The following is a 24410-nucleotide window of genomic DNA, read 5'->3' as shown; positions in this document are numbered from 1 at the left end:
AAGTTTGGTACCGAGAGATCCCGTCTCCCGCCCTCCCGAAGTACCAGTTCCTGAGCGGAAGGTTAATAAGATTAAGCGCGATCCAGCCCTAAACGGCTCCCAGGGAAGACGGTGTGTAAACGCAACCACGCTGCCACTGAGCACAACCATGGTCCGCCTGAATATATCGGGATAAGATAACAGATATTTTCCATAACGTTCTCTCAAGACGTGGAGGGCAAGGTTTGAAGAGTTATGGCAGTCTCAAGAAAGTAAGTCATGGCATCTGTTAAAACTCGTTCGAACAAATCCATTGGTTGAAGAAGAAGAAGGCAGTGCGGAAAGGCGCAAAAATAGGTCTCTGATTTTCTTCTATGACATGATTCTTGATCATAAGAATCGGCATATTCAGGTTCCTTAACATGTCTGAACTCCGTGGAAGGGCGGAGTCAGCACCTATTGTCTCCACGTTGTGAACTAGCGACGAAATGTGGTCCTTTGAGTGCATAATGCCACAAAATTCAAGTTGAAACAGGCTACCCCATTCGCCCGACTAGGGGTTAAACGAAGCACTCCCCGTTAAAACGGTGAATGAAAGGTTTCCGGTCGAGAGAGGACTGGATGAAAAGTTAACTGGTTATACGGAGAGACAAAAGACATGTGCATATTATTAATAAAGGATTAAAATTTCCAACACATGGACATTGTAAAAGAGGAGAGATATGTGGCGGATCAGGGGTAGAACCCGATCCAACGGCTGAAGTGAGGAGCCGAAGAGGGCAGTTAATGGATTAAGCTTAAGACGTGGGCTCTTGAGAAGGCGTGCTTGGGAAGATAACTAGATATCCATGGCTAAAAATACAGCCTCTGGGCTGCCGCCCGTGAGCTGCGAGCGTGACAAAAGCACGCATCTCAGGATAGGTATATCGCATTCTCCTGTGTAGGTCCTCTGTCTTGAAGTGAACGGGTGAGAAGCGGCAAGAAAAAGTTTGATGCTTTTAAAGCCAGGGTTAGGGTTAGGGTTAGGGTTAGGGTTAGGTAGTTAGGGCTGTGATTATATAAGCGATGGACACTTGAGGTCGTAGTGAAATCGACGGAGGGTTACGTGACATGCCTTGATCAACCAATGCCGAATATTTGAGCGGATACCGAGAATGGATGGAAATGTTAGGGAACATATGCCGTCCACGGGTAGCTCCAGATTAGCTTCGAGGATTCTGGTGGTCGCCGGATTAACTAGTGAATGATTTATTTCCCACCGAATCCAATCTCAGATCTGCTTTGGCGATTTCTTCCTAACGATTGCTTTGCGGCTTTTCCTACGCGACGTTCCAAAATTACACACAAGGACACCCTTAAAGGGAAACAAAGGAGAGCGCAGTCGTTTTCATGCTAGAGACAGTGAGATGTGGGACATAAAATCGGGCATCTAATACTTGTGACGCGAAAACGCGACGTCAACTGAGCATCCTCTCCTTGGCGTCTCTGCTCCAGCAAAGTTTTCTTTGGTTGCAGAGCTGACCTGGTAGATCTGGACGGCTAAACGGACAACCTTGCGATAACCATTTGGTGGCATCCACATGCGCATGGGCGTTTGATTTATCTGCGTTTTGGGTTGAATCACATCATGGAAGCGTCAAATATAGTGGTGTCACAGCTCGCATGACCAATGTTAAGAACTGCGAAGTTCTAGAGAAAGCTGTCCTCATCGCTACACAACGCAGAGCTAGTGAAGCTGAGTAGTGAGCCTCCATCTTGGCGAAATGGTAGAGGCTGGAGCGCAGCCCTACAGCATGGTGGGAAAGAGTTCACGTCGCCATGGAACGTCCACCTTTACAGCGAAGACAATTTCGTAACCCAAAAGGTAACTTTATTGCCACCTAGAGCAAGAGAAGCTTTGGGCTTTCTCTCCCAGTATTGCGCAATTTATGACCTTTGCCATCAAGGCGTTGCCATATTATTTGCAGCATTGGCATTGCCAATCACAGTCTCTTCGCCAGACCTGCAGCACTTCCCCCAACCCTGCCATATTGCACAACAAAAACCCAATGTGATGAGCGAAACTCATTTTCTGGCTTCCTTCCTCACATTCCCTGCTTTATAACTATCAGCCTTACGGGTATCGCCCCTATCTTACGGAGTGCTTTTGTATGATCTAAAGCCCTGCCGTCATGTGTCTGGAGCTTGATAACCCGAATTTTCGCTGAATGGCCCACTGAATCTGAAAAGGCCGCAATAGCTGAATATACTCATGCGCCTACAGTTGGAGCACTATGGATAGGCTCTTCGATAACATCCCTTGTCTCAAGAAAATTTATGGGACCCTGGCTGGCTCTGGTAAATGGAGGGCTCACCTGCCAGTATCTAGGAGGGGCACGATCCTCAGATGGCATCAGGTGGATCACTTATTCCGGGTGCTGAAGAGGCATTTCTACGCATTATCACTTCAGCACGAAGGTCAGAACTTCACCTTATACAACCCCATTATCTCCATGGAGCCAGCCTGGTGAGTCCAAATTAAACATGAGCTATCTTGGCTTCCAGCGCCATGCAATCGGTCATGTCATCTCCGCTTCAAAAGTTGGTTTTGGGAAAGACTTGAAGGAATGGTAGATTATAGGGGATTTTCGGATACTAGGTTATTCGAAACCTGAAGAACCAATTTCCTGTTCTGAGTCACCGATTGGCGGGACTATCACTTATTTCCACGACTGGGTGTATGCCACACGAGCGATATTTCAATGGTTGAAAGAAATAAGAGGCCCGGAAGCTGATCAGACTGATGTCAACACCGATGAATTACTCCGGGTGTTCGAAGAAGATAGCGATGTAGCTGGCTCCGCGTTCTTTGATGCGGATGATGTGAGTTGGACGATGAGGGGAAAATCCAGTCTCTCAGACTACCGCATCACAAATGCATCCTAACTATTCAAGTCTTCGCCTTAAACCCAACATCTCCTTATCCCCGGGATAATCGGGTCACTTATTGCATATCCCATATAGTTAGGCGGAACTGGTTCACCGTCGGGGTATCCGGCATATGGCTATCTGGTAAAAATCCGGTGATGCGAGGATCGCAGCTTCACAGTGGTATATAAAAAAGCTGCTACGCCAAAGCGATTTTTGCCTTTGATGGCGTATTAGGTTTGATCAGACTGTAGTTCGGCTTGGCAGCGTAGTATAGAACCAAAAACTGTGGCAAGTAGGCATTATCACCATACAGCGAATGGTTCCATTAAAGATCAAAGGGTCTGGTTCCTCCGCTACTTCGAGCGCGTAAACCACATTACAACCCTAGTTGTGGGGCATATCCAGATTCTGGCTGTCAAAAGCGTAGTGTTTAATCAGGTTTTCTTCCAAGGTTGACCGGCTTCCGATCCCGATTTCCAGACGGCTTCTCGGCAATTCTCAAACCCACATTGCTGACCCCGGTGACTAAGATCCACCATCCTGGAATCGAGGCTGCAATGTGTCCCCGATGTCACATTCGACAGTTGTATTAGCTGACTAATTTAGTTATGCCCGACCCTTTGCTGTGCCGTGGTGGATTATCTTAAAAATCGAGTCTTGATTATCCACCGTCGTTCCAGAATCCACAATGTGCATAAATATGATGGACCTAGTCAGATCAACAAAATTTGGGATGAAGACCGGACGCGGGCCTGGGTGCATCCATTAACTGACCAAATATTCTCTCCGTTGTGCTGCTTCTTCGAGTATTATCGTGACATGTAGTTGCGTAGATGCAATGAGACTCACCAAGCAACCCTTTTATCCCGCTCCTTTTGGTGAATCTAGTTTCATATTCATATCCTCATAATCAAAGGTCATGTAGAGAGCTAGAGATACAACGTGTGCACCTGCCTTCCCATAGCTTCAATAAACCACTTCATAATATTGAAATTGATCGTTAAAAATATGCAACAATAAACGAGAAATGCCCACATATGCCCGCCAATTTAATCATAGACGAAGAGTTAATATATAACATCCACAAGCCAAAAAGGAAAAGGATTTTGCAATTGTATCAAAACCTCCTCGTCTTGTCGCCCCTCCAGAAACCCATAAGCTCGCCCGTGTCCCCCATCCACTCCCGTACGCCATCCACCAAGGCCTTGGCCATGCCCTTATTCTTTAATTTCTTATCTCGATCAGCCTGCGATGACGCAGCTGTAGCACCTGTCGCATACTCGGAGCCCATACTTGGGAGCACATTCTCACCCGCGCTCAGGCTCACAAACAGCGCAAACGGCACCAGCCACACACAGAGCCCAAAGTACGAAGCAACCTCCGTGAAGGACGGCAGGTCTGGTGGCGTGTCGTAGTAATGATGTTGTCTGTTGGTACTTTCATCTGTTGTCCAAGGCATTGGGGAACCTTGCGAGAGGGATGTCGGGTTCGAGAAGTGGCGAAACCAGAGCCAATGGTTAAGGCCAACAAGGAGGCATGAGGTAATAAAGATAGGATCTGAGAGCTTGACAATGGGGAAGCGGCGCAGGTTGAGGGAGTAGATGTAATGGGAGACTATGCTGAAGGAGCAGAGAGTGAAGGGAAGATGGTCGACTAGGCAGAGAGGGATGTGTACGGCTATTATGAAAAAGATGAGACGGGAAAGAAGGCGGCGGGCGAGCACGGTGTGTTCTTCGACCAACTCGGAGAGGTAGTAGAGGCCGGAGGCTAAAGGAGTTTGTTAACCTATCTATTATTTAATATATGATGTATGGAGCGTTCGTTACTTACCTATGGCGAGGGTGAGGAATGCAAATCCCACGACTAAGCCCAGGTAACCGACCAAAGGAAGAATCCACATGTTGCGGCGGGAGAGAATACGTAATATACAGAGGGAAATAGATTCTTCGGTCTGCACGCGGAATACAGATATGTTCTGTTAAACCGACATCTTGCTGTATGTGTTGCCCGGTATACGAATATACAGAAATTATGCAGAATACTGTGGTAAAGTTGTCCTTTAAAATGTTGGCAGATTGGACATTCGAGGTGCTGACGTTGTTCCCAAAGAGGAAAAAAGCAAACCTCTTGAATTTTCCCACAGCCACCAACTTTTTTATTACTTTTAACCGCTCCAACGATTCATAAAATATTTAAATACACCGGCGCGCTGAAAGCTCCTCAGTTTTCAAAATACAGGAGGGAAAGAGCAGGATAACAGCATATTACCACGACGAAGAAGAAGACCCAATTAATAGGAATACCCCATTTTTTCGTCTGAATATTGTATGCAGAGGGGGCACATTTCCTCCTCTTGACCACATCAACAACCACACAAAATGTCCCGTCCAGAAGACACTCTGTATGTTGTTTACAAATCTTCAATAGCCAAGTCAAATATTGCTATAATTACCCTATTCTTAAAGCTTCCCTCTGCTAACGTTTGGTATACAGGCCCCCCGACCTCTTCTACAATGACTCCGAATCCCGCAAATACACTACCTCCTCGCGAATCCGCAACATTCAATCAAGCATGACCCAACGCGCCCTCGAACTGCTCGACCTCAAATTCCCTTCTCTCATTCTAGACATAGGCTGCGGTTCTAGCCTATCAGGCGAATTGCTCTCTTCCGTTCCTCAGTCCGAAGGCGGGCCGCACACTTGGATTGGCATGGACATCTCACCTTCCATGTTGGACATTGCTTTGCAGAGAGAAGTTGAGGGTGACCTGTTTCTAGCAGATATTGGACAGGGTGTCCCATTTCGTGCTGGAACGTTTGACGCTGCTATTAGTATCAGTGCCATCCAGTGGCTATGTAATGCTGAATCCAGCGATGTTAGTCCTGAGGGCAGGTTACGCAGATTCTTCGACGGGTTATATGCTAGTTTGCGTCGGGGTGCACGTGCTGTGTGTCAGTTCTATCCCAAAAATGACGCACAAAGGAGCATGATTAGCGGTGCGGCGATGAAGGCTGGGTTTGGCGCTGGTATTCTGGAGGACGATCCGGGGACGAAGAATAGCAAGCTCTACCTTGTGCTGACAGTTGGTGGAGGTGGGCTGCAGGGGGATATCACTGGCGTGGTAGAAGGTATGGATGATGTTGATGTCTTGGATGCGAGGAAAAAGGCTATGGACGGTCAATCTAAGGGGAGGAGAGGTGTCGACCCAGCCCGTGTCAAAGGCACCAAAGCTTGGATTACGAGAAAGAAAGAGCAGATGGAACGCAAGGGGAAAATTGTTAAACCTACATCAAAATATACTGGCCGGAAGAGACGTATCGCGTTTTGATCGCGTATCCCTTCCTTCTACCGTCCATACATCTTGTCGACTCACCCCACAAAATACCTCTCTACCGGCGCACGCGGGGGTGGGACGAACCTGCTAGAGCTCTATCTACTACGGGATGATTGAGAGACCCGTCATAGAATAATGCGAACGGATTACCCCGTAAATTGGCAACTCTATGGGAGAAAAATGCCTCATGTCTCCGCCCCGCAATCCTTTAAATAAACCCGCCCCATTACCACTGGGGATATTGCAACGTCATACGATCCCAGTCTGACCAAAAGCTTCAAAAACCAACCCCACCCACCACTCCCACCTAATATAAGAATTCTATCCATCATATTCCTTCTAACCCGACCGCAGGGGGAAACACAAGACGGCGACGATTTGCTCGTTTAGGAAACAATGGAACACACAGAAGGACATCGTTTTATTCAATTGAAAACACGATATATGTCTAATTCTTTCAATAAAATTAGAACGACGGGGACTTGGTTCCAGGGAGCTGATTGTATCATTCATCCCATTCATCCCATTCCGCACCATGATGGATGAAACGAAGCGAGAAACAAATTTTCTTAGAATCAAAGGAATAGATTCCAAATCAAAGAAAATTCCTCGAGATAGAAACAGGATGGGAAACGTGAGAATAAAAAATTCCAAACCGGCTCAGGTGTCTACATGCTTCATAGTTTATTTCCCTTCGGAGTCCGTCTTCTACCCCAATTAACGCTAGCTCTACCTCTCCGCAAACGACAAAATTATATATATGTATATATACATTGTGCATTATATATTTTCCAGCTCATCAGTTGTCCCTTGGGTCCACCAACACGTTTGTGCTATTTCCGTTCTCTCGGGTGCCAAGTCAAATGGGATCCTGGCAATGTGGACTTACAAAAAAATAAGGTTCTCGGTTTTAACATTTCGACCGGAAAGGGGTTTGAATAGGAGGAGTAAACTTATAGACAGCTATGTGATGGATACTACATATGTAGTGATATCAGATGGGCTTCGAGACAGGAGTAGTCGCCCAATGCTTCAGGAGGACTATGTGGAGATTTTGATGTGACTCTGACAATGTATCTTGCGGTTTGATGTGTTTTCCAAGGTTCTATCATTGTTCATGCATGCGTATGTTCATAGAAATGCGTATAAATTTAACTGTCTCAAGCAATATTCCAGACATATGAAACATTTTCTTAAAGGTCAATTAATGTATGTCAGATCAAAATATGTTACACTGATTCAAACATGAAATAACAACTTTTCATAAACTTAATTTTATATTATACTGTAATATTTCTTTCCACTTCTCTTCTGGCAATGCTTTGCTTTGCTTCATCGAAATTTGAAATGAACGGAATGGAAATTCTAGGATAATATCTGGAGGAAGAAAATGTTGAGAAAATATACATGTATATAAAAATCAAGAACTGTTATAGCTAGATCCCATACAAACAACAAAAAGAATAAGCACAAGATAAAATGGTAAACAAAAATAAGTAAGGAAGCATTTAGCTGAGGTCATCCTAGAGTCCATGTACAGTATATGGGTTGCGTACGTTGCGTTGCGTAAGGAAGTGAGGCAGCCAGTTGTTCTCACTGGTGATAGGATTCGTTGCGGGACGAAGGAGTTCTGGTCTATGAAAGGGAAATGAGTCAATGAAACGAAGTAGAAGCTAGGTAGGGAAAATAACATAGTCTAATCGCTAACACAGAATCAAAAGCTTTTATATTTGAACTTTATAAAATATCATTTGTTTCCGGCTGCTGCACATCGGGGAGAAGAAAGGGCAGTCGAGGAAGACTGCATGTGCATTATCAATACCATATTATTAACTTATTGAAAATGCGGAGTCGAGCTTTGTTGCCTATGGATGTTAATGCGGGGAGGGACAAGAACATATATGCATCGGGTTAGGTAAGAATCCGTTGGATTTCGCTTTACAGAGCGGCTTCCATCTTATCCAGGACAGCACGGGTGAATTCATTGGTAGTGGCTTGGCCGCCCATGTCACGAGTGCGGACGACTCTGATGATTTCACAAAAGATGGTTAGCAACGAAAGTCTAGACAGAAAGACGGTAAGGTTCTCCTGATGCCCCTGAGGGCATGGAGTATAAAATAGGGTTCACTTACCCCTCTCCGATCACGTCATAAACTGCCTTAGAGATTCTGTTGGCATGCTCGTCAAGACCCAAGTGGCGCAGGAGCATGGATCCAGAAAGGATCAGTGCGGTGGGGTTAGCTTGGTCTTTGCCCTTGATATCGAGTCCAACATGTCTACATCCAGGCTCAAAGACAGCCACTTCACGACCCATGTTACAGCCGGGGACGATCCCAGGACCACCAACAAGAGCAGCCCCGACGTTGGAAAGGATGCCACCGTATAGGTTAGGCATAACCATAACATCGAACTGCTGAGGGCGAGAAACTGCTTGCATGGATGCGTTGTCTACGATCATGTCGTTCGCTTCCAGTGTTGGGAAGCTCTCAGCAACCTTGTGGAAGGTCGAGCGGAAGAGACCGTCGGCCAGTTTCATGATGTTAGCCTTGTGAATGCAGGTGACCTTCTTGCGGTTATTGGCGAGAGCAAAGCTGAAGGCAAACTTCGCGATCCGTTCTGACTTGGCACGCGTGATGATCTTGAGGGATTCAACGACACCGCTAACGGACTCGTGCTCGAGACCAGAGTATTCACCTTCGGTGTTTTCACGGATAATGCACAGGTCCACATTGTCATGTCGAGTCTTGTAACCGGGGATGTTCTTAATCAAAATAATAGAGGCGTAAATGTCGAGTTCTTGGCGCAGGGCGACGTTGAATGATTGGTGGCCGGATATTTCGACTGGGGTATGGAGGATGCCCTTGAGACCAAGCTTGTTGCGTCTTAACGAGGCAATGGATTCTTTGAATAGATCTTCTGAGCGTTTATTCCCGACATCCACTCCGCTGACGTCGACCTGTTCCCATTCAATTGGTACGTTGTCAGCCTTGAAAATTGTTTTCACCGATTCCGCTACCTCCGCGCCGATACCGTCACCTAGAATTAAAGAGCAAATACGTTCGTTAGCATCACAATCTCCTCTTAATAACGACGTTGAAATTACGCAATGGATAAAAAAGAGAGTTGAATACCTGGTATCAGTGTGACAGTGTATTTGCCGCCATACTTGGTTGGCTTAAATATATCCGATTGAACGGTAGCAAACGCTGGGTATTTAAATTACTAGTTAGCAGCAGGAGTGGAGATTGAGGCTAGAAAATATAAATAGCGTATACTTCTGGTAGCAATTGAAGACCGAGAGAGGCACGTAGAAGAATTCTTAGCGATAGTGCAAAAGAGAGACTATGAAAGTTAGGCAGAGTTAATATAAGAGCGGGGTGGTGTTGGTTAGCCGCGTCCTGGGCGGAAGATAAGGGTGGCCACGATCAATTGTGAGTAATACATACCTGCGCGGACTGCGCAGTTCTCAGAGAGAACATGGTGGATGTAAATGAATGAAAGTGGCTGAAAATTAAGCCAATTGAGGGAGGGCGGAGGGTAATGCAGGTGGGTGTGTAGACGGAGCAGCGGTAGACCTCAGTAGTTGTTGGTGAAGTTGAAGTTCAGGACGAGAGATTTTTCTTTTTCGGAACGCGGCTCCGCAGAGGATTGACTTAGTCACATATTAGGTAATGCGGCATGCTTCCACGGTAACTAGTTCTTCCAACCACGAGAGTCCATTGTTTATATGTTGGACGTGAGGAACCTGTATTCTGTGTTCACGGGTGACTCGGCTCCAAGAAGTCCAACTAAAACGTCACTGACGATTAGTTAGTTACTCTCTACGGAGCATGCCTTGGAGCTTCATGGGTGGCTACATGCAAGCGAAATAAAGGTGCAGGTCCGATCTGCTACATTCGAGATTCTCCTCGCAAATCATCCTTCCATGGATATCTATATTCTCCTCCGGCCTTGCCTGTAAGGAGTGTCAGTCGGATGTCATTGAATACTCTTTTCAGGCTGTGGAAACAGCACGCCATCTGGGCGTACACGGTTCCAGTCTTAAAGAGCTGAGGCCCACCAAAACTTCCTGTCGGTTAGCCTGTGATTTCCAGTTGCATTCGGAAATTGTGAGCTTGAATGGTCACTCATAGGCTCCTCCATTATTCATTCCAGTACTTTAAATCACAATTAACGCTTCAGTACTGTTGTCTACAAGAGGCTTCCAAGAAGGCAGGTCTCTATCCAAAATATATCTGCGTAGTTGAAGCTTCTTATTCACTGGTTAGCCCAAACTGCAGAGACAGACCATTTCTCCAATTTTTTCAGTAATGCCAGAAGTTTTTATTTCGCTTTTGCACTTTGACCGTTCGCTTAATAATTTTTGATAACAATGATAATTAGGCAATCCGGACCCTACAATTTTATCATAAATCCTAAAGTAACTGACTATTTTGAAAATAACTCCTGTCGTAGGCCGTGTAAAAGGAACTTCCCAGATAAGAGGAAGATCTCCAAAAGAACCTGGCAGTCAGTGGATCACGTGATACAGGAAAGGATAAATACATACATAATCAATCACTTCCATTTCAACTGCTCTGTCCCATCTCAGCCTCCCACTCCCGACACGTACGCCACCTGTGTCAACCCGTCCAGTACTATAGTCGATAGCATTGAACGGGATGCTTTTATCGTCAATTAAGGCCTTTTTCCACCAATAACAATCTATCTTCAATATCCTCGTGGATCTCTCAATGAATCATGGCCCTTTCAGTTTGCCAAATGGCGAAAACCCATTCCTATTCAGATTCAGGTTGACCATCATACCGGGACGTCAGGATGATCTTGACAACCTTTTATCTTCGTTATTCTTTCTTTTTTATAGTTTCTTTCTCTTTTCTCTAACACTTAGCTCATTTTCTCTGCCGTTGATGAGCTAGCTGCGTGATCTCACCCCATGAAACATCAAAGGGTTTAAACTTGTCCTTGAGGATCGGATCACTCCAAGCGAGAACCTCCACGTCCACGCGACTGCCATACGCTAGCAAGCGTTCATATTGCATCTTCGCAAACCCATGTTTCTGGATCATCTCCCTGTGGGCAAAGAAGTGGAGTTCGAACATCCTGGATTTGGCCTAGTATTAGGGTTGAACTCTGCCCATTGATACCCCAATGCGGAAGTCTCTCAATAACCCGCACCTATCTTTCACCATGCGGCCATTGCAACACTTTATGCATTTCTCATCTTCTTCTATCTTAGAGGGGGGTTGGACGACTGGGTTGTATGTAGAGATACATGCAGGTCAACCGTTTCCAGAAGCATAAGCCTCCTCGCGTCCCCATCCTCGTTTAGGAACGCCTGGGGATAGTCGTTTCGTCACGGCTCTGAAGAACATACACATTTTCATCCATCGTTCGTTTCATATTGAGTTTACCCCCGGGTTTACCCCAAGGACAAATCTCAAGTGAATACGTTGCTCTCAATGGCCCATTGGGCCGTTGAATCACGTCTCCACATCTTTTCCGCTGTGTTCGTCTATTCTCTGCCCTTGAAGATATTTACTTTCTTTATTCCCAACACTTCAACACAGACCCTTCAGACATATCTCCATTGTCAGCTTCTAGTCTCCTATCTCAAGGACCTTTTCTATAAAGTCGCTCGCTGCATCCCAGGTTCTCTCATCTTGCTCCTCTTATGCAAGACAGCGATCCGATAAACCCAGGCCACTCCACATACCCCACAGACCAACAGACTCTTCCTACCAAAACTTCTGTATCTTAGTCCCCATCAACAGACATGAAGCTCGTTGTGGTTTTCCTTGCATTGGTGTCCGCTTTCGCATGGGCCGTTGCCATCCCAGAACCCCAGCCAGCTCCTACCGTTGAGATTCCAAAGAATGCGCGTAAGTAGACGTCCACTGCAGCTTACCCATGCATCTCTATAGAAAGTGCCAATAAAGCCTATTGACTAACCTCTTCTAGCCGTTGAGAAGCGCTGGTGCACTCGTCCTGGACAGGGTTGCTAGTGGAATTCAACACCACAGCGACCATTGACTGCCATGGCAGTCGATAATGGGGTCCCAATCTTCGGACTCCTCCATCCTCTCCGCTTCGACCTGGTGCTACGAGCGAGAGGAGAGCTCTATCTGCCTTTACGCATCTCGTTTCTAGTGTTCGACTTGTTATCATTCTTAAATACCGAACTTATGCGGAGTGCATATTCGAGATACTTACATCGACTTTTTGCTAGCACATTTTGTTCTTTCGTTGCTTGATCCGCGATTCGTGTGTATCAATATGACGTACGAAGACTCAGCTTTTACTTCGACATGTGTCTCATTAACTGATATGTCCGCGGCACGATGAGCGCACGCAGAATACAACAATGGGCTCGATATCAATGGAATATTACTGCTCTTCATTCATCGTATGCACTTGTACGACAAAGGATCCGCGAAAGGAAAAAGAGGAAAATGCGAACAAGGAGAAAGACCAAGTTGGATCTGCCCCTTTTGACTGCCAAAAAGTCTATATTCCTTCATTTGACCTCTCTCACAAATGACACTGGGACAAACACACCTGGCTTTTCCAGTCCCTCCCGTCTTCTCTTGCTTTATCATTGTGACGCGCTTCCCCTTCGAAATCGAACTCGAAAATGCCCACTTTTCCGCTCCGCTTGCTTATATGTATGACTTTAATGTTCCCCAACTGACCTGTGTCCTTGCCTATTCTGCGTATTTCTTTTTCTTTCCTTTTTTTTCAATTACCGGCTGTCTAAATGCTCCATCCCCGCCGTGTATGTGAATTTCTCCATATCTTGTCCATTTGCTCCGAGGCACCTATTCCTCAACGCCCTGCCTCCGAAGTCCATACACGCATTTTCGCATGCACATTGGATATCTAACCTACATACATTCTTTAGATCCATTCATATGTTATCATTGAGGCACATGCATAACATCCCGTTGGAAAGTTGTCTTGTGCAATGGTGGAATTACGTTATGGGGAGGGCATGTTATGTTTATGCTTTATGTGTATGTGTGTGTTCACTATTGTAATGATGTGCTGTACATGAACTTTTTATGCTACCTGTAAATAGATACGTGATTACAATGTGAATGAGTATATACTGATGTCTTTTTCATCTATTTTCTCATTTTGACCTTGCAATTGTTTTAACTATAACCTTGTGATGAGATGATGCTGCGAATGGACGAAAGCTACGAGAATTTCTTCTTTGTTGGTTTGCTCACCTTGTGTAACTAACATACTTCAGATAGCTACACACCTAGGTAGTTATATCTCATCCAATGCTTTCCAGACTACGAGAATAGAATACACGTTCGTTTTAAATAATAAGGAGCAGATTATGCATATCCAAGTGGAAGGAAGAGGAAAAAAAAAAAAAAGGGCCAAGTTGGTTTTGCGTGCATCATCACGATCATAACTACCTTCCTTGCGCAGGGAAGTGGAAGCTGGATTTAAACTCAAAGTTCCAATCAAACACCCAGAGTAGCCATAAAGTCAGGTACTTGGGGAAGATCGAATTCAATCCAGTTGAACGTATTGAAATGATACAGAAATGAGAGGGGGTGACAAAAATGAAACAGAACATATACCAGGAAATCGATAAGGAAAACAATTAAGTATCCCACCATTTTCAAATCTCCATTCTTTCAACAAAATCCCAAACGAACAAACAAAACTGCAAAACTAACTACAGCATCTCTTGGTCATCCAGCCGATGGCCCCGCCAAGGCTCACAACCCATATACATGTTGCTGCGCTGCTCAAAAGCGCCATACTGATCCTCCATCGGCTGCAGCAGCAGCTCTGCCTCTGACGGGCTCCTTCCTTGCCCCTGCTGCTGGTGGCCCCACAAGTTATTGCCTTTATACGCCGGGTCAACGACTGGTTTGTACGGTGATAACGACGCGGGTTGTGACTCTGCCGCCGCATCTGTAAACGCGTGTTCACACGCATCCTTGGCTGATGATGCATCATATTCGCGTTGTGCGAGGGCTTCATAACCCGACATAACATACGGTTCTGCGTGTTGGTTATCTTGATCCATTGCGTCCCTTGCATCCTGCATAATATCTGCCTGTAAAGAGGAGGAAGAAGAAGCAAGAGCCGATGTCGGCCCGCCAGAAGCCTGCAGAGACATCAGATTTCCGGTTTTCGGCTGCGAAAGCTGCCACAGCTCAAGCAGCCGCGTCTTTTGCTCGAATCCGGCTTGTGCGAACAGAGTTAGTTGTGACGGGAAGAGAGAGGACGGGTCCACGTTGTTGAGGAATAGCATTTCTTCCGCTGTCATGCCAGACTGCTGCATGTCGCACAGAATTGAAGAGAGGGTGGACCAGCCACCCGATGAAGGAAGTTGGTGGGCGGAGTGGTGGTAGTGCTGGGATATGTTGTAGATTATCGGGCGGGAGGTGGGAGGGGTGGAAGGGGTGGAGGATGGGGACGTTTCAGGGGTTCGGGACCTAGCTATAGCTGTTTGAGGGGGCATTCCTGGCTTTGGATTGTTGATGCTGCTGCTGGCATTGGTATTGACATTTGCCTGAACGCTCATCTGACGGGCAAAAAGGGCAGCTAGGTCGTCTTGCATCTTGGAATTGCCCTCCGATGCGGATATGCCACACTGGGGGGAAATTGTTAGTGGGGAAAAGGGGTATGGAAAGGGGGATATGCTGTTCTTGTAATATCAACCTGATACAGGGGAAACATAGCAAAGATACTTAAATAGAATAGAAAAGGTTACCTGATGGCAGGAAGGATTCTCAGCAAAGGCAGCAAGGAAATTTGAGATCTCTGAATCATGACCGCAAAATGTACAATGATGCAACACTGAAGAAGACATGTTTTGCTTTCTGTCTTAGGCCCCTTTCTTTGTTTCTCTAGAAAGAAGGGGTTTTAACAGATGGAGGATTTTGTTTCTTTTCTCAAGGCACACAAGGATAGGGAGAGGAAGAATGCGGTGGCAGCAAAGTCAATCTGTATCTTGTTTCTTTTTCAGACTATGACAACAACTAAGCTAGCTAATTATCGTAGTATATCTAAACTGTCGGGTTTCTGTAAAGTCCTCGATTTCAAGCAATGGAGTTAGAGAGAGTGTCCGCGACCAGAATCCAGAGGGTGTAAGCACCGGTCCAGGAGGATTCCAGGAGGATTCCAAAGGCAAGCCTTGGAGAAGGTAGTGAATCCAGGGGATCCAAAAAGCCCAAACTGATAGAATGAATAACAGGTAACAGATACTTCAGAATCTGAAAGACCTGTTGGGAGATATCTGGTATTTAACGAGGGAAATATGAAGCGTTGAAGTGAAGTTGAAGTAGAGAAAGTGGTGAGGTGGGAAAAGTTGATGTAGAACATTCAAAACTAAGTTCAGGCGGTTATTTATGCCCCGTGACGTGTTAGTCTACATTGTTAACTTAACGTAATCCACCACCCGGCGGCGGATTCTCTCTGAAAATCATCAAATATTCAATGTATTCAACAACCAACACGCTTAAATATTGAAATATTAATAAATTAAGACTATCTAATAGTTGAATATATTTATTTATTAGGGCAACTGTGTATAGTATGTTCAATAGTCTCACAGCCACTGCAGTGTGGTGGAGCTCACTGATAAAACATAGCTTCAATCTGAGCTTTAATCTGCATATAAAGCTGGCTGAACACGCTCATGATCTTCCTGTATAGATAGAATAGTATTTTGACCTAGATTAGCATGCCTTCATGTCTATTTCTTCATCTTCCACTTATTCTCTGCTTGTAGAATCTTGATTTCTTGATGAAGAAGATTTGAATTTATAGTCATTTGTTCAACCTTTTCAAGATGTTGAAGATGAAATATTGAGTTTGTAGATAACTGTTGCAGCGCAGCTGCTTGTATATGGATTAAGGTTGATCCGCCCCGCTACACTCAAAAGGTTGATTCATTCCGGCCTCGACTATATTCGGTTGCTCAGGTTGATCTGCTCTGATCCCCAACCACTTCACTCCAAAGGTTGATCCGATCCAATCCCCAACCATCTCTATATATTCGGCTGCTCGTTCATTCCACATTCTAATCCCCAGTTTAGTATTCTCGTCGCAGCTGCCTAGTTAGATAGATGAATTGAAACTGTTTGTCTTGTTATCATCTTGACTCTAGTTGAGCCTTGACAATAACTATCTCTTCTTATTAAAACTTTTCTGCAACTGCTGACTCTTATGATCAAGTTAATGAGTAATTTGAAAAGTTTGCAATATTAATTAAAGATATTGAGCTCTCAGCATTATATAATGATAAATACATATATAACTAAATCTAAATGCTGTATTATTCTGAGATGGAACTCTGTAACTGCGTGATTTAAATGCTATTATAATAGTTAAGATTATTAAAATAGTCAAATCCTAGCTTAATTAGATAGATGTCATAGTTACTGACTAAATACACTTTAAATAATGAATAATAATAATAATATATATATATATATATAAATAAAAGATAATTTTTATTACTTTTCTTTTTTTTCTTCTTTATTTTAGATATATGCAGTCAAAGACTATGATATCTATTTAATTAAACTAGAATTTAACTATCTTGTAAATCTAATCAGTAATCATGATTTAAAACATATAATTATAAAATTATATCTCAAGATTTTACAGCATTTAAAAAAACTTATAGCAGAAGACATGTTTATATAATTTTATTTAATGAAAAATTAATAGAGCATTCAATATCAATATCACAAATAAAGAAATTTAAATATTTTAAAGAAAATATTGATAAGTAAATAAAATATATAAAAAGTGATATATTTTAAATTTGATATTTGCTAATTGTATACTTTAAATGTAAGTCTCATTTAAATTAAAATTTATTATTCTCTAAAGACAATTTTTATTATCTCTATAAAGTTAATCAGAAACTTTCTTCTTAATTCAGTATTAAAAAATATAATTATTTAACTGACTATTAAAGTATTTTTCTTTTAACTAACTTGTTTTTTTTTTTTTTTTTTTTTTTTTTGAAATATTAAATATTTAATAATTCATTAAAATATAATTTAAATTTTTAATTAAGTTATAAAACTCATATCTGTTTGAGTTTGTGGAATTTTTAATTCTTTTTATATAGAATTTAAAATAATTATATTCAAGTTTCAATTATATTATACAGAAAAAAATTTCTTTCTACAATTTATCAATAAATACTTTTATTTTTAATTTCATTTCACATCTTACATATTGACTATTTTTCATTTCTTTTTGTTAAAGCTTTATTCATTTATCAAGACATAATTCTTTAATTTTTCTTTTATTATAAGATTTAGAAGTAGTTTTTTGAGTTATTTTTTGAGTTTCAGTATCTTTTTTTGCAGCTCAGTGTCACGGCTTCAATCTAGGCGCAGGTAAACAGGTGTTTGATTGCCAACCAGGTAAGCTAATTCGACAAAATACTAAGATGCTCTGCGAAACAGGGGCCTAGGGAAGCCTCTCCTTTTATACCCCTTTCCCACTAGCGGTTGCTATACCGTTGCTAGGCCGTGGATATAATCCTTTTCGGTTAATGCCAGTTTCCGTAGCCCAGTAGACATACGCCGTCAGAACGCAGTAGCCAGTGCCGTAGCTAGCGCCATCACACTCAGTCTGCTTTTTCATTTCTTAAGATATCTATATATAAAAGGTTATGCCCTAACCCTCATGATACTCAGGCTCTGCCTTGATTGAACCTGCGCTATCAAAGCAGCGCCTCCACCACCGAGGCCTTCGTACGATGCCTCCACCCTATTTGTATACTACCGAGGCGGCGCCTCTACCACGGAGGCGCTTCAATCATCCTCGTGTAAAACCCCTTACTACTGAAGCCTGCCCTATATAAAAGAAGTCTGATTCCTTCATGATATATCTCTCTTTCTCCTTTCTTAACGATTTCTTTTTGTTTTCATACGCGTTACTTACCAGCTATTCTCAATGACTAGCCCGTTACACTATATAAGCAGACATTTAAAATAAATAAAATTGAATATTTTTATCTTTTGACTTCTTTTTTTTATTATATTTAAATTAATTTAAGATTTATTTGATTATTTTGAATCTTATGTTTCTAAAGTTTTTTTAATATTGTTTAACTATCTGAAAATATTTAAATATTTTTAATATTAGATTATTGAATGATAATTTTACTCACTATTATAAAAGATTTAAAATTGCAAATAACTCAGTATTAAATACCTCATATTTCATTTCTAAATTCTAGAAATATAGCTTATACTTAGAATTTAATTTAAATATATCAAAGTTATACTAGCTTTTATATATTGTTGTTCATTTTCTATGTCATCTGAGTATATGAGTAAGAAATCTTGCTTGTTAATTTTTTATAACTTTTGAATATATATAGTTTTTCTCTTTTTTTAAAAAAGTTTACTAATAAAAATACTTATTAATGAGTTTAGTTTTTCATTTCAAAGAGAGCTCATTGTGATTTATATTTTTCACATTTAAGCTTGATAATTGATCTTTAATCATTGTATATTGTATTCTATAAATTTGAGAAGATAAAATCTTTTTTAAATCCTCAGAATATTCATTTCAATCTAAAAATTTTTCTCTATTCAAATCTTTTTCTGATATATTTAATAGATATAAATACTCTCTTTTGAATTAAGTAATTTATATTTATTTTCATGATTTTTAAAGCATAATTCACATAGATTATATCAAATTGAATAGTTGATGATGAAATTAATATTTTTATTTTTGTAACTATAATAAAAAATGTTTTAAATATACTTAGCACTCTTTTTAATACTTTGTTTCTAAATAATTGAAAATAGTTCAAATGATTTTTCGGCTTTTTTCATCAAATCTCTACTGCATAATCTATATAGAAGCTGTATAAACTATATATAATTGTTTTCTAGCTTGAAAAAAATAAATTTGTTTCTGTATTAAAAAGTCAAATTATATTATTTAAAGTATTTTCAGCCTGGGTTATTTTTTCAAAATAAACTTTAAAATTAAACTTTGAATTTAATCAAACTTCAAGTCATTTCACAGAGATTTTTGATCTTATAACTTTATCATTAAAAGTGATAATTCTATCTTTATTTCTTTATGTTAAACTAAATTAGATTATTTTCTTCTCTTTCAAAAATTTTCTATACAGCTCTTTCTATATTTTTACAATTCTCTTGTATAGAATTGAAACTGATGATAAAATCAACATCACCAACATAGCTAGAAGTGCTAATCATATATATGTTTTTATTTTTGAATAAATTAGCTATATATAGAGCAAATAATATATATAAAATTTAAATATCCCTGAGAAACTTCTATTATATTATTAATTTTCTCTTGTTTTAATACATAAAATAGAAACTGAATACTTCTTGTCATAAAACAAATAACTCATTTTATTAGAGACTTTGATAATTTTTAATTTACATTTATTCTATATATAATGATTTAAACTTCGTTTTAATGAAGTCATTATAAATATTTTTTAGTAATAATTTTTTTAATGTAATTATTTTCTATAATCATCATTTTTTTAATTAGCTTATATATATATATATTAATAATTTAAACATATCAATTTCTTGTGATTAAAGAAGATGAGATATATGAGCATATATAGAAATAAATAATTATATTATCTTTATAAAAATCATCAAATTCCTCAATCAAATGACTATTATTTAATTGACTCTAAGAGTAATAATAGAACAAAAGTGTATATTTGAAGTAGAATCTGTGTTATTTTATATAGAAACTTTAATCAGATTAAAAAGTATTTTTTATCTACATTCAGTAATTACCTAAGAAGATTTTTTTCTTCAATCTCTGTCAATTTATGATTATTTGCATAACTATGTTTTTGAGTACGGTTTGATGTCAACAAGTTGTTTGTGTAAATTTTCTTTGATTTATGTAGCAATGACCAACTGTATATGAGATTCTTAAAGATATTTTTAAATAAAAAATGTAAAGAAATTATGTGTTGAATATTTAATGATTTTCAAAGAGAATCTGCTGCTCAATAGTATCTGCCGTTTGGTGGTGGATTAGATTAACTAGCTATTAACTGACCTAATTACACACCCCTGACGAACTGAATACACCCTGAATGATAGTTCACCGGGAAATTATCTTCTCAACTGATAGTTAATTGAACTGAGAAGAATAGCTATCATTGATAATGAAACATCATCTATCAAAGTGACTTTCTTCATGCCATTAACAAGTTGTTTCATTGATGTATGACTTCTGGGACTCTAAGCCACCGGGTAAATGGGATTCCTAATCGCGTAGCCTCCAAGGTTATGAGTAAGACGACACAGAAATCCATTTCACTTTTCCTGCTTCCTATCAAGAATATCCATATATGGTCCTTTGACTCCGAGGTCATTGGCTCCGCAGACAACATGTAACGTTTAACGTATCATTGTCAGAAAAAGCGCCGCCAAAGGACATTGATTCTCTTCTAGCGGCTTCACCGACTGCATGGACTTCGAAAAATCACTAATTCTAATCATACAGAAACGCACCGGGTTCACCAAATGCCTAGCATGAAAGCGTTTCTCTTCCACTGCCCCTTATCGAATCATCCCAATGCAGGTAAACCGACAGACAGTCTGCTGTTGTGGTCTGTGATGGACTCTGTTCTCTCCATCTCGACTTAACCATCTGCGCATACTTTCTGCCTAAAGTCAGGCGGATTAGACCAACTAGTATATATGGGGATATCACTTCCATAAAATATCATTCACAACAACTCAACAAAATTGAATATATGTAAATGAATCTTTTAGATGTCAAATTAGCTGTGTAGACTTCCGATCAAGTTGGTCACAGAATATTTAGTAAATTCAAGGCGTCGGAGGCTCCCTCCATGCTGATCTGGATTTTGGCCCAGATTGTGATGGGTATGTGCTCTGTGTATTCATCACGTTAGGATAAACGGTGGAGGGGTTATTGGTCCCTTCAACGTAGAATTGCTGTTTGATGTACTCCGTATGTATGTATCTTCTCTTTGTTGAGGTCGAAGTTATTGAGCCCTGGCCTTTGAAGACGGTGAAGTCTGCTGAAAAAACCCTTGTCATATGATCAAAGAGGCAGCAATCCCGTGACGCGTAGACCAGCTTACTCAGCCCAGCCAAACTCCAGAAGTTAACTAGTTGGTTATCTCAAGTTCCATCAAGCTTTTCGGGAAGATATAGATAGTTATAGATATATTGTTTGATGCAGACACGATTGACTCTCTATATTCCTCCTCATTACCTCTGCTCCTCCTCTTTTATTCTCACAGCTCCCCTTAACGTGTATTCGCCCAAATCACCTCTCCTACTCCCCGTTAATACCATTCCGGCCCAACCATAACTCTAGATATGGTAAGTTTTCCACCGCCTCACAACAACTTAAGTAAATCACTAACCCGCCTCTTAAAGACGTCCATAGGCACCGGATATGATCTGTCGAACTCAGTCTTCTCTCCTGATGGCCGGAATTTCCAGGTATCCTCGTTGCGTCTCCTTGTTAGCAAACAAACAGCAGTGGTTCTTACATTCAACATCTAGGTTGAATACGCAGTCAAAGCAGTAGAGAACGGTGGCACATCCATAGGAATCAGATGCAAAGATGGTGTTGTCCTAGCCGTCGAGAAAATCATATCCTCCAAGCTCCTCAAACCAGGCGCCAACAAGCGCATATCTACTGTCGACAAACATATTGGCATCGTAAGCAACTTCCCTCGCTTCCCAGTGTCAATCTCTAATCCCACATATTTATATGTTGATATGTTGATAGGTATCCTCCGGCCTAATCCCTGACGGTCGACACTTCGTCGACAGAGCTAGAGACGAAGCCTACTCGTGGAGAAATACATACAAAGGCCCCATCTCCACATCCGTCCTCGCCAGCCGGTTAGGCAGTTATGTACAGGCATATACACTTTACTCCAGCGTTCGACCGTTTTGTGTCACGTCCATTATTGGTGGGTGGGATTCGGAGATAGAACTCCCCGTTGACGGACAGGTGGGGTCCGGACCCAAATCTGGTGCTGGCGGGAAGGTTCCTGGCGTGAAGGCTGGAGGGCCCGGATTGTATATGATTGAACCCAGTGGGCTTTACTGGGTGGGTTATTTTATTTATTCATTTATTTATTTTAAATTCCCGCTGTTGCCCATTGCATTCCTGATTGCAACCTCATATCTAACGGAATGTGAACAGGGCTATTACGGTGCTGCAACAGGCAAGGGACGCCAGGCTGCTAAAGCAGAATTGGAAAAGCTCGATCTCGCATCTGGCAACTTTACGCTAAAAGAAGGTGTCAAGGAGGCTGCGCGCATTATCTACGTTGCCCACGAGGATAGCAAGGATAAGGACTTTGAGTTGGAGATGACATGGATTAGTTCTATGGATGGGCCGACGAAGGGACGCCATGAGGAGGTGCCTAAGGAACTGCTTGAGGAGGCTATTAGGGATGCGAAGAAGGCAATGGAGGGGGATGATGAAGAAGAGGAAGAGGAGAAACCAGCGGAGGGAGGGGATAGGATGGAGGAGTAGCAACTTTTTTTTAATTTGATCGGGTCATGTTGCTATTTGTTACCTCTTCTGCGCATCCATTGCTGGTTATCGATTGATTTCCCCTTCTCTGAAACCCCCCTTCCAAGAGTTTATCTACCTGCAAGCTTCCTGTTCTCATGCGATGAATGGTATTTTTGATATATCCATGCGTGCAACCAACCCTCACACTTCGGCATAAGGTCTTTTAGAAATTTCATAAATCGTGTTCCTCTTTTCCCCTTTACTTGGTATTCATCAATCACAATGTCCTTTGCCAGTGAGAAATGGAACAGGAGGATCAATCAACTAAAAACTACGCCAGGAATACCTTCTTTTCTCCAGTACGAATACGAGGCAGTTCCATTCAATTAATTAACTTACTCTAGACTATGCATTCTTCCAGAAAAGCGAGATGTCAAATAAATAAAACCACATTATATAAACATAACATATGCGTGTCTACACCCTACGAAAACTTCCCCATTGCCCACTGCTTCCTCTTCACACCAAGCTCAACCGCAGCGCGTCCCCAGTCCTCCCCATGATTATGTCCTGCGCTCCCCTCCCCCTTCGCCAGACCCGCCCTCACCAGCGCTTGCTCCTCATTCAACACCGTCAACACCCCGAATATGACAGGTACGTCTTTATCGAGTTGTATGCGCATGAGGCCGTGGGAGACAGCATCGGCGATGTATTCGAAGTGCATTGTTTCTCCTTTTATTAGGGTGCCAATGGCGATCATCGCGTCGAAGGGCTGCTCGGACTGGGAGCCGGCGTATATTCTATATTGGGCCTTTTTTTTAATGCCATGATATCGCACCACTCTCCCCTTGCACCAAACCTCAAAGGAATCCCATAAATCGGATAATTATATCGCATTGAAAATCCACACCATGGCCGACACTCCGATCCAAGCAGACAATAAGAAAAGTATGGGAATACAATACCTCTCCATAGCAATAGGCAACTCCCAACTCCCCGGCACGCTCTGCACAACGATATTACTCCCCCGCACACCAGCGGCTAACAGAGCCTTCTTCGCCCCCTCCACCAGGGCGGCGATTATGGTGTCATTCCAGCGCGCGTGGACGATGGCGATGCGCAGAGTGGATCCTATACATATATATATATATATATATATTTGACATTTTGTTAGCAATTGGTTGGTATGGTGCGGGGTTATCGATTGCATTGGCGTGAGTGGCGTATGGTGTATTGCATACCGTCATGGATTTCAGAGACTCCCAAACCTTTGAGAGTAGCCATTTTGAGTAAAATTGATGTAGTGGGATGATATGAGAATTGAGGTTGTATAGAACCGTCCTACGGTGGTTGTTGAGGCTGGTAGGTGGTTGCGTGTGACTGGAGGGTTTGTTAATAAGCTTTTTACAACCCTGGATGCCGAAAGTCAATGGAGGATTAGGTTAAATATATCACCGGGAATGAAATGAAGGGGGCTAATTAGTTGATATTTTTATCCTTGTTAAACAGGGAAATAAGACTTAAATGGGAATTTAACTGATTCATTGTTAAAAAGGTGTGCCTCCTATCCTGTATTCATCAGCACATAGAGCAGGGCAAGCAGCATATTTAACTACGTGGAAATAACCGGACAATTCAATTTATTAATCATCAA

The 24410-nt window shown here is 41.8% G+C and overlaps 9 protein-coding genes across 9 annotated transcripts; 3 read left to right on the top strand and 6 right to left on the bottom strand.

The window, feature by feature from the left end:
- Positions 1 to 2365: 2365 nt before the first annotated feature.
- On the top strand, positions 2366 to 3045 carry PAAG_00859 (hypothetical protein; the record flags this gene model as incomplete). The annotated part of the gene is made up of 3 exons (XM_015844161.1): positions 2366 to 2485; positions 2593 to 2841; positions 2983 to 3045. 3 exons carry the CDS (start codon positions 2366 to 2368, stop codon positions 3043 to 3045), a joined length of 432 nt encoding a protein of 143 aa, XP_015700942.1.
- A 961-nt stretch (positions 3046 to 4006) lies between these two features.
- On the bottom strand, positions 4007 to 4789 carry PAAG_00858 (hypothetical protein; the record flags this gene model as incomplete). The annotated part of the gene is made up of 2 exons (XM_002796953.1): positions 4007 to 4656; positions 4720 to 4789. The coding sequence occupies 2 exons, from the start codon at positions 4787 to 4789 to the stop codon at positions 4007 to 4009; spliced, it is 720 nt and encodes a 239-aa protein (XP_002796999.1).
- Positions 4790 to 5267: 478 nt separating this feature from the next.
- PAAG_00857 (williams Beuren syndrome chromosome region 22) lies at positions 5268 to 6217 on the top strand (the record flags this gene model as incomplete). The annotated part of the gene is made up of 2 exons (XM_002796952.2): positions 5268 to 5290; positions 5383 to 6217. 2 exons carry the CDS (start codon positions 5268 to 5270, stop codon positions 6215 to 6217), a joined length of 858 nt encoding a protein of 285 aa, XP_002796998.1.
- A 1944-nt stretch (positions 6218 to 8161) lies between these two features.
- Positions 8162 to 9702, bottom strand: PAAG_00856 (isocitrate dehydrogenase subunit 1; the record flags this gene model as incomplete). Its single annotated transcript, XM_002796951.2, has 5 exons — positions 8162 to 8249; positions 8356 to 9259; positions 9355 to 9429; positions 9499 to 9565; positions 9670 to 9702. 5 exons carry the CDS (start codon positions 9700 to 9702, stop codon positions 8162 to 8164), a joined length of 1167 nt encoding a protein of 388 aa, XP_002796997.1.
- Positions 9703 to 11115: 1413 nt separating this feature from the next.
- Positions 11116 to 11325, bottom strand: PAAG_11181 (hypothetical protein; the record flags this gene model as incomplete). Its single annotated transcript, XM_015846876.1, has 1 exon — positions 11116 to 11325. One exon carries the CDS (start codon positions 11323 to 11325, stop codon positions 11116 to 11118), a length of 210 nt encoding a protein of 69 aa, XP_015703483.1.
- Positions 11326 to 11961: 636 nt separating this feature from the next.
- On the bottom strand, positions 11962 to 12391 carry PAAG_00855 (hypothetical protein; the record flags this gene model as incomplete). The annotated part of the gene is made up of 2 exons (XM_002796950.2): positions 11962 to 12078; positions 12176 to 12391. 2 exons carry the CDS (start codon positions 12389 to 12391, stop codon positions 11962 to 11964), a joined length of 333 nt encoding a protein of 110 aa, XP_002796996.2.
- A 1528-nt stretch (positions 12392 to 13919) lies between these two features.
- PAAG_00854 (hypothetical protein) lies at positions 13920 to 15065 on the bottom strand (the record flags this gene model as incomplete). Its single annotated transcript, XM_015844160.1, has 2 exons — positions 13920 to 14846; positions 14967 to 15065. 2 exons carry the CDS (start codon positions 15063 to 15065, stop codon positions 13920 to 13922), a joined length of 1026 nt encoding a protein of 341 aa, XP_015700941.1.
- A 6532-nt stretch (positions 15066 to 21597) lies between these two features.
- PAAG_00852 (proteasome component C1) lies at positions 21598 to 22774 on the top strand (the record flags this gene model as incomplete). The annotated part of the gene is made up of 4 exons (XM_015844159.1): positions 21598 to 21723; positions 21787 to 21945; positions 22016 to 22342; positions 22439 to 22774. The coding sequence occupies 4 exons, from the start codon at positions 21598 to 21600 to the stop codon at positions 22772 to 22774; spliced, it is 948 nt and encodes a 315-aa protein (XP_015700940.1).
- A 466-nt stretch (positions 22775 to 23240) lies between these two features.
- Positions 23241 to 24040, bottom strand: PAAG_00851 (6,7-dimethyl-8-ribityllumazine synthase; the record flags this gene model as incomplete). The annotated part of the gene is made up of 3 exons (XM_002796946.2): positions 23241 to 23556; positions 23722 to 23887; positions 23998 to 24040. 3 exons carry the CDS (start codon positions 24038 to 24040, stop codon positions 23241 to 23243), a joined length of 525 nt encoding a protein of 174 aa, XP_002796992.1.
- Positions 24041 to 24410: the final 370 nt, after the last annotated feature.

Source organism: Paracoccidioides lutzii (assembly GCF_000150705.2).
Source record: "Paracoccidioides lutzii Pb01 unplaced genomic scaffold supercont2.2, whole genome shotgun sequence".
Classification (NCBI taxonomy): Eukaryota; Fungi; Ascomycota; class Eurotiomycetes; order Onygenales; family Ajellomycetaceae; genus Paracoccidioides; species Paracoccidioides lutzii.
Note: the sequence above shows the minus strand (reverse complement) of the source record. Positions and strands in the feature narration are given on the sequence as shown.